This window comes from Myotis brandtii, unplaced genomic scaffold (genome assembly GCF_000412655.1).
Source record: "Myotis brandtii unplaced genomic scaffold, ASM41265v1 scaffold1643, whole genome shotgun sequence".
Taxonomy (NCBI): domain Eukaryota; kingdom Metazoa; phylum Chordata; class Mammalia; order Chiroptera; family Vespertilionidae; genus Myotis; species Myotis brandtii.
Window position 1 is genome coordinate 570,848 of NW_005356017.1, and position 9,677 is coordinate 580,524.

At 42.4% G+C, this 9,677-nt stretch overlaps 1 protein-coding gene across 2 annotated transcripts in view; it reads right to left on the minus strand.

Annotated features, from left to right (window-relative positions):
- Positions 1–391: 391 nt before the first annotated feature.
- ZFPM2 (zinc finger protein, FOG family member 2) overlaps positions 392–9,677 on the minus strand; it is a 312,267-nt gene continuing 302,981 nt past the window's right edge. For both annotated transcript variants that reach the window (XM_014536528.1, XM_014536529.1), the window contains 3 exons: positions 9,339–9,545; positions 7,222–7,446; positions 392–3,911 (listed from right to left, as the gene is read on the minus strand). In XM_014536528.1, the coding sequence (XP_014392014.1) occupies positions 1,420–3,911; positions 7,222–7,446; positions 9,339–9,545 (2,924 nt within the window). In that variant the 3' untranslated portion in view covers positions 392–1,419. The remainder of the gene's footprint in view (positions 3,912–7,221; positions 7,447–9,338; positions 9,546–9,677) is intronic.

Below are 9,677 nucleotides of genomic sequence, written 5' to 3' on the forward strand. Positions count from 1 at the left end.
TCCTCCAAATGCAAACTTCTTTCTCCGGTAAACTTCATCTAAAAGTTGGGCGCATTTGATCAACCTCTGTGCCAGTTCTTGTGCAGAGGTTCTGTAAGCCTTTTAGACACTCATGAAATTGTGTCTAAATTCTTTTTCTCTGCTACAGTGGTGGAGGGGGTAGGGAACAAAAAGATAGTGCTTATTATATATAGTTATAATGAAGAACTTTTCTATTTTCAGAGCCTGGAGTCTCCAGTTCATTTTAATATAATAAGTTATATTAATTAGGCACACAGAAAGGACAATCTATTGCTTTACTGGTTATTACAGCTATTAATGCTGTTGGGAACTTATTCTCATCATATATGGGGTTGCTCTTGTATCTTAAAGAAAAAAAAGTATGCCAAACTTCTCCAACAATCTGGAATTTTATTCCATCCATATACATGCATAGTAACAACATTTGTTGAGAAATTATTTCTATCAGAAGTAGAACATTATCTTTGTGATCACCAGGTGCAGTATTGCTACTATTATATTTAAATAGATCTTATATATGAATTAAATTCATACTTGCAGCATTGAGTTCAGGGTTTCGATTTAGACTGTGCCTTTCAAAAGATAAAACTGATTAATACTACTTCATTTACTTACAATACTGCTTCCAGTAATTTTGTTCATTCTTTACAAAGTATTGCATGTAACAGCAAAGGTTTAAAAATTGAGACAGAGCTGCATCAGCGAAAGAAAATACAAGTACTATACAAGAAAAAAATTGCCATCTTCATTTAACATACATGTTTAAGATTAAGAAAATGGACAGAAACATACGGCTACATACAAATGCAAAGCCTAGTGACTAAGAGACTGTATCTGCTAAAATATAAAGTGCAAACAGAGCCTGATTATCCAAGAATTGAAATCTTAAGGCGAACTTATAGCATGTGTACTTAGAACATCTTTGCAAGTTATATTTTAGCATATACGTTTATCTGCAACAGCATATAAGAAGAACTCAAGGTACACAAGTGCTTTTGAAGCTATTTCTAAAATGCTCTTCTGTATTGTTTGTGACTATTTTCTTTAAAAGCTACTATACAGTGCAAACCATATGTGCTACACAATAACTATACAATAACATTACAAATGACTTTAATATAAAGTTTTTTAAATAAAAATAACATAACCACAGCTATGAATACTGCTGGTAAAATAAATTAATTCTTTTTGAAAATGGCACCAATAATACACGTTACTAATGGACTGTAATGAAATTACACCTTAAGTCTTCAATTCGGCCATCATGACTTCTCTCCTGATTTGCCCAGATGTAATTCACAACAGCTTTTGTTTCTGTTGTTATCTTTCTGGACTGGGAAGCACAACATACTCAACACTGTACCAAAGGTGACTGATGTCTCTAGTTAGCTCGTTGTTTCATTTGACGTGTTCCGCTGCGTGTGATGAGCAATAAAACTTCTTGTGAGTTATAAAGTTCGAGAGGTTGTTGAACTGGATGTCACACAGCCGGCAATATTTCCCACTGGTCGGAGCCTGGGTGGAGCCATTCACACCTTTCGCTATACTAGACAACTGTTCCTCCGCGGAGGGCATGCCTGGTGAGACGTTCTCATTCGTGGCTAATGGGTTCTCCGAGATCCAAGAGGGAGACTTGTGGCCATCTTCATGCTGAGGATTCTGGGAAATGTTCTCTTGCTGTGGGTTGGCGGCAGGTCTCTCATCTTGCTTCAGTCCACCGTTGACTATTACCATGCCTCTATTTTTGGGCAACAAAGGCAGGGAGTCCTTCTTGGGCACAGCACACCCATTGGAGGAAGCCTGGCCTTTAGGAGATTCATTTTCTGCATTTGTGCCTTGCTCGATGTCAGCGTTATGGATGACGAGAGAACCAGAAATATAATCGCTCGGCTTTATCCCATAATACGGGGAAAGCTGGTCGGCTCCCTTTGCCTTCTTGATTGCTCCGGGGTAAAGGCATTGCGGCAGAAACAAATGTTTGCTTTCTTCTTTTGTAGCAATGAGCTGCGCGGCTTCGCTGAAGACCTTCAGGCCTTGCAGGGTGGCCAAGTGGGATGAGAATAAGTTCCCGTTGGGGGAAGGCTGCTTCAGGTTGCCATTCTTCTCACACTTGATGATGCTCCTGTCATAGCTGACGTCGGGGCTGCTGCGTTCGCTCTCTGGATTCGGAAACACTTTGCTGTCGAGCGGACCCAGGTCATTCCGCTGATGGGCAGTGACCGGGCAGGAATTCTGCTTGTGGGCCAGGTAGTTCTCGACCTTATTGAAACTGATCTTGCACACGGTGCACTCGTGGTAGTCCAGCAGCCTCTTGGGCGACGTGGTCGTCCGCTCGGACTGGGATAAGCACTTTTTGCTGAGATCGATGGGCACGTCCATCTCTAGGCAGGAAACACTGGCGTGGGCAGCGTCGCATTTGGAAACCGGGACGCATTTGTTGATGGTCAGAGACGTTTCCAGGTGCTTGGAGACAATTCCCGGGAAGATATCACATCTTGGGTGGTAGCACTCTCCGAGCCCTTCGGCCGGTTCTTGAGCGGAGGTACAGGGATTGCTGAGGTTGGCCACGTCCAGAAAGCGCTGCTGGACCAGGGGCGGCCTCTGTTCCTGCTCGGGTAGGCACATCTCATACATCTTCCTCCTCTTGCGCGTGCGCATGGTTCTCTGCATGGCAGGCACTTTGTTGGAAGCAGATCTCTTGAGCGGCGGGTCGTGGCGGGTGGCACAGTAGTACTGTTTGTGGACCATGTACGTCTCGTGCCGGCTGAAGGTAATGTTGCAAGCTTCACAGGTGGTCTTATTTGGGTCACTTTCCCCATCCACTAAGGGGCCACTGGGGTTTTTTGCATCAACGGGTTTCCCATTCATCTTATCGTCATTGCTACTTGAGGTGGAGAGCTTCTTAGCTTGAGCAGAAAAGTCCTTGTCGTGGCTCTTCCCGTTGGGCCCAATTAAATCTAAAACGGTGGGAGAGTTGAGGCAGGATGTTTGGAGAAGCGGGTTCTCAGGATCGGCCGCATGAGCGGCCGGGTTGAGAAGGTTTATGGAGGTCTGGCCGGTGTTGGGACTCACGGCCTCGGGCATCTTTTCTGAGACACCGGGGAACTCTGGGGACTTGGCCATCTGCTGCCATCGGCTGCTGCAGTAATGTTTTTTGTGCACTAGGTAATTATCCAAATTGTTGAATGTTATGTTACACTCAAAACAAGTCGCCCCCTTGGGCATCAAGGGGCTGTAGATGACGGGAGGGTAGCTGCTGCTCCCGTGCCTCAGTCGCCGGTGTACCAGCTCAGACATCTTGGCTAAGATCTCTGAAGCCTGAGGGACCATGGTGATATCTTGGGGAAAAGCAAACTGAGAGAGAAAAGGACCCACAGGGAAAGAAGGCCCGATATTAGGCTGCACTGGAGATGAGGCAAGTCTTGGACTAGAGGGCTCAGACTTTATTTTCGTGTAAGAAAAGCTTTGTTTATTTGCCGTGGGCTGTAGCTCCGGTCTCTGGTTCGTGAGAAAGAGCGGAGTCTTTTTCTCACACTTGTCCAGCTCTGTGTCAGAGCTCGCATCTTTAGTCTGCATGGCCTTTTGGCTCTGGGGGAGTTCGCTTCTGGTCAACAAGTCTGGGGCTGGCTGTAAGCTGTCTTCGGTGCCGCTGGGAGAGTGGTCCATGTCACTTTCTCTGGGAAGTTTGCCTCCAGGGACATGGAGCTCCTGGTGCTGCAATAGCTCCCTCTGAGTCTGGAAGCCGAAGTGGCAGTGCGTGCATCGGAAGGCAGCTTGAGTGAGATGGGAGAACAGGTGCTGGTGAAAGTTGATCACAGAATCAGCATTGTAGCTACAGACGGTGCATTTCAGACTCGCACCAGGGGGGAGGAATTCTTCCATTTTCACTCCTGGAGAGACAAACAAAATAAGAATACTGAGAACTTCATGCGTTGGTTTTGTAATGACAGGAACCTTTACAATAACCTAATGCCTTCAATACAACGGGAATGAATTGAAATCTTTCAGAATCTCATGGTGTTAGTGTAAGTAGTTAGCTAGTTATTAATAAAGGAAGGAAGCAAAGGGAACCAGACATTAAGCCTAATAAACTAGGGAGCTGAATCCGATATTAAACCTAATCTACTAGGGAGCTGAATCTGACATTAAGCCTCATTCACTAGGAAGCTACAGCATTCACAGGCTCCGCAGGGGACTACTGCATCCTCCAGAGATGTGGGCAGGAAGAACTGGTCACCGGTCATTAGCCAGGATTACCTAGGAAGGGATACGAACAACAGTGGAGCCAGGCCCAGTGGAGTCCAGCCCATGTGGCTCAGTGGTTGAGCTTTGACCAGGAGGTCACAGTTAGATTCCCGATTGGGGCACATGCCCAGGTTGCAGGCTCATCCCCGGTAGGGGGCATGCAGGAGGCAGTGGATCAATGATTCTCTCTCATCATTGATGTTTCTATCTCTCTCTCCCTCTCCCTTTCTCTCTCTGAAATCAATAAAAACCTACTTAAAAAAAAACAACAACAAACAGCAGGGGAAATTCCTTTGCTAGGCACATGTGCAGTAGAAACCAAGATGGCACAGGGGGAGGTAAGTGCATGGGCAGTAGAAACCAGATGAGGCAGCAAAACTTTGGGACATGCACAGTAGGAGCCAAAATGGTGACAGAGCCTAGCTGGGAAAAGAATCAGACTGGATAAGGGCACAGAACCCCAGATGGTCCAGGAAAGGGATTGGTTGGGGTGGGAGGGGGCAGCATAAGTCCGGGAAAAACTCAGGAAGTAGATTGGATAGTTTCCAAGCAATCCTGATCCTTCCAAAAATGAAGACTATAAGGAGGATTATCAAGCATCTCGGAGCAGTTGCTGCTAGCACCTGCCTGCCCTCTATATCCCCCTAGGGCATATCATTTCCCTTCACCTCATTAAATCTTGCCACTCTGTTTAAACTTCTCCCAAGCATGTGCCCTTTGAAATTTCTTTCTTGTGACACTGCAAGAACCCATTTTCGCCAGAAACAATTTGTGCTATTAACTTATTTCTTATATATATTTGGCCTTTGTACAGGGGTCCTGGCTCACAGCTCCTAAAATCCTTAAAATTTCCTGTGGTAAGATGATAAAGGCATCTTTGTTATGCTAATGAAGTGACCTTTGGAAAGCCCCTAGGTAACCTAAGGATTGGAGGCTTGTTGGGGAAAGGGGGGGCGGGGAAGATGGGGGGGAGAGGAGGCAGGGTAAGGAAATCCATGATTAAAGGATTTTAACTTTCAGTCTTCCCCTGCCCCCAACCTCCTGGGAGGGGGTTGAGGGATTGGAGAATAAGTTCAACAGCCAATGGCCAATGATTTAATGTCTATGTAATGAAACCTCCATAAAAAACTAAAAGGATTGGGTTCAAAGAGCTTCAGGGTTGGTGAACATGTAGATTAGGGGAGAATGGCATACTCTGAGGAGGCATGGATGCTCCTCATCCTTTTCCCATACCTTGCCCTATGCATCTCTTCCATCTGTCTGTCCCAGAGTTATTTCCTTTCATAATAAATTGGTCATATAGTGAATAAATGGGTTTCCTGAGTTTCATGAGCCACTCTAATAAAGTATTCAAACCCAAGGAAGGGGTCTTGGCAATCTCTGATTTATAGCCACCAGTTGGTCAGATGCACAGGTAACAATCTGGACTTGCGATTAACACCTGAACTGAGGTGGTTGTCTTGAGTCCTTAACCTGTGGGATCGGATGCTAACTCTGGGTAGATAGTGTCAGAATTGAGTTGAACTGCGGGAAACCCGGTTGGTTTCTAGATAATTGCTCGGTGGTGGAGTGGGGGATCCCTTCCCCCCCATGCATTGAAATTGAGATCCACACACTTTTACTCACTAAGGTTAACTCTAGTCCCTATTTGTTGGTTTGTGGTTAAATCAGGCTTGGCTCATCCTCTCTGTACTCTAGACTAAAGTGAGAATTGCCTTTTATATTTATAAGGTGAAAACATGGCAAAGAAACCTGGTCCTATAGCTATAAAAAGGAATTTCTTATCCCTGTCTCTCTTTCTCCTTAAGTAATCCAATACTTGTTCTTCTATCCAGCTGAAAAGATCCCCCTGTTTTTGTTTCGTATGTGACTTACCATCTGAGACCACTAACCTGTTTCTACTTCCCCTGCTTTATCACCTACATGCAGACAGCTCATTTGTAGGGAAAGGGAAGAGAATGAGTAGAAAGGAAACTGACGATTTCTATAGGTTCAAAGACAAAAGCTTGTGCTGTACTAGAACATTGGGGGTTGGAGCTAGTTTGTTTACAACTCAGCACCAACTTCAGTTTTTTATTTATTCACCCGCAGCAAAAACACTGAAGAAAGTCACCCAGAAACAGCCTACAAGTTTTGTATTATAGGTGCTGAAGAACTGTGATTCCCAGAACTTGTTTTGCCCTACTCAAGAATGTTCCTAGAGATATCTAAAATTAATATAATTCAATTACCTTCAATTAAAAAAATAGGAAAATTTGAATACTATGTGATGACACTAACAACAACTGGGCATACAATTCCAAAATAAATGGGAATGGTTGCCACCTTGCTGTTAAGAACGGGCTTAAAACAAAAACACTTATTTGTTTTTCAGCCTAATTTTTCTTAAGGAATTTAAAAACAGGACTAAAAGTGATTTTATGTCAGAAAATCAACTAAGCTGTTATGATGTGCACTCTGGAAGTCAAGAGCATTTTATAGATCCATATTTAAAAGTTAATTTTTCTCAAGTGTGATTTTAATTGGACCTATCAAAATGACAGCTATATTCCAATTCAGCAAATACTTCTTTTTATATACCTATTTTTTTCCTGCCATGTGGATAACAGTATGGTCAGTTTGCAAAGATCACTTGACACTGAAATCAATGAATATTAATGACAATGTACAAAGGGCATTGAGAGTTTCTAAAATGATGCTATTTTACTTCAGTTTAAAAAAAAAAAGGAAAGAAAGAAAGAATGATTTGGTCTGCAATCTGAGGACAGTAGCTGTTAGAAAAGAATTCAGACCCAAGTCCTTTGAGTGGAAAATAAGTGACATAACCAGCTAGCTGATCCAACCAGTTAGATTTTAATCTTATTTGTAGATATAGTTAGACTATAGATGTATGCATGTATGTATGTAAAGAATGGAGTCTCCTGGAGCAAAAGAGGAAACATGGGAGGCACTTACCACTGTGTGAATTCAGGTGCATTTCTAGAGCTCGGGCATTTGAGAAAGTCTTGGTGCATTGTGGGAAGGGACACAGGCTGGAAGTCTGAGCAGCATTGTCTTCGCTTTCTTCTGACACTGGAGCAGCTTCCCGTTGCCTCCCACTGCAATAGTACATCAAATGGGCTTGCAGGTTCCGCTCACTCCGATACCAGATGCCACAGGACTTGCAAGGGAATATATCCTCTGTAGACAAAAACACAGGGACGCATTAGCTGCTGTCCATTTAGGAGCTAATCCAGGAACCCTAGGATACATGGTCACATTATATATATAGGATTTTAAAAATTCCTATAAAAAATACAGAGGAACGTGGGAGAGGTTGCAACAGAGGTCTAAAACTTGGCAGAAAGAGCTGACTTGTGATTTGAAAATTGTATAGTTGGTGAAACACATGTTAGTGAAGGCGATGGTGTTGAGGAGATGAGGAGAAAACTAAGGATCAAATTCTAGTGAATGAAAAGTAAGGACAACAAGTGCAATATAGAATTTCAAATTAAGATCATATACAAAATCATATGCTACCACTGTCTATTATTTAGCCTCTCTCACCAAGTTAGTTGCATTTACACTATTCAGAGGGCCACATTGTTTAATAAAGGGTCCATTTAAGCAGGATGAGTTTAACTGATTAGCTTATTTCAGAATGAGAATGAAGACGGTATGCATCTATGCTGATTTATTTGGGATTAATAGTTATCTTGCTACAGAAAGCAAACTAAGTATAATCTTAAATATGATTACAATTAACACTCACACATTGGAGTTTCACAATCATATGAGGTACCCCTAGTGTCCTTGGGAACAAACCTTTTTGCCTCAAATTCAAGTTGGGCCTCTGTTATTTCACGTTCCTCACTATCTGAATCAAAGTAAAGGTTCATTAAAGAAAATAACTACATTTATATTAAGGAAATCCAAAAATCATAGCTTGGTTTGGGTCCTCTGGATCCACTTGTTGGATGCAGACTAATCTCACATATACTTGAAAGAAAATGTCTTTATTCTACAGGATGCTGTTACAGCAAGAATATAATTATTGCTGAATCTATATATGTAAATATATATTCATATCAAGACAACATTGCAGTCTCTAGGTTTCCATTCTGCATCATTCAGAGTCTCAGGGATTTTCAAGGACATTTTTCACTAAATGTAATATTTTACTTACCTACTAACTTTAGAATCTATTCTCCTCTTCAGATGTAACTGCTACTCATGTTTTCTCACAGAACTAGATAAAAGCAGAGCTGAGTGTATAGCTCAGATCTTCAGACTCCTAGGTCACTGATTTTCTGTCACATACAGTGTCACTTTGCGTGTTCAAGAAATACAACCTAAGTTCAATAGTCATTTTAACAAATATAAAAGGATATTTGCCAGGGCATATTTAAAAATTCTCCATATAAAGCATTCTAAACTTATATGTATTTTTTTTGTATTAGCTGATGTCTTGATCTATCCAGGCTAAACTTCCTCTTCATTAGTATATGTAATCAAAAATTTAAAAAAATATATTTATATTATTTTAGAGAGAGAGGAAGGGAGAGGGATAGAGAGAAACATCAATGAGAGAACCATTAATCAGTTGTTTCCTGCATGCCCCCTAGTGGGGATAGAGCCCACAACGCATGTGCCTTGACCCAGTGTAGAACAGGGGACCTCCTCAACCACTGAAGCACAATGACTGGGCTATCTAATCAAAATCTGAATTGCATTCTTTTCCGTTAAGTTTTTAACTCTATTGCCTTTAAAGAATACCACAAGCATTCTCCTATAAAAACATCAAGAAAGCTGTTGGACTTCTCACAGCTACATAGTAGCCTTGAATGTTGTTTAACTGGTTTAGAATGTCAGCTTTTTGTGTGTGACATTCAGGAATCCAACCTGAAATGAATGAATTAAAGTATTTTTTTTTTATACTCACATGAGAAGCAAACACACACAGAGTTAGAGAGAAGATAAACTGAAACGTAGAGTCTGTCCCTGGATGCCTGTCAGCAGACATTTTTTTTCTCCCCATAAATACCATCACCACTACAAAGCAACTGCACTGGGCTATTGCACTCAGCACTTACTATTGACAATAGCTGTAGGCAGAATAGAAGCCATGGCCGCCTGCTGAGGAAGCAGCTGAATTGAGTCCAGCAGGCGGGCCGGGTACATCCCTTCTGTAAGAGTCATCTGGCTGGCAGCTTGGAGCCTTGAGTCAAAATCCACCACAAAGGCAATTAGCTCTTCACCCTCAGAGATGGCTTTCGTCGTTGTGCACCAAAGCTGACCCCCTGTTAAGAAGGAAAAAAGAAGAGGAAGATAGAATTGACATAGAATGCTCCATCCTGCTGTTATTAGATTGATGTCAAAAGCACCTTCTCATGTTTTTCACATCAGTTTCAACTGAGGTGGGGTGTGTGTGG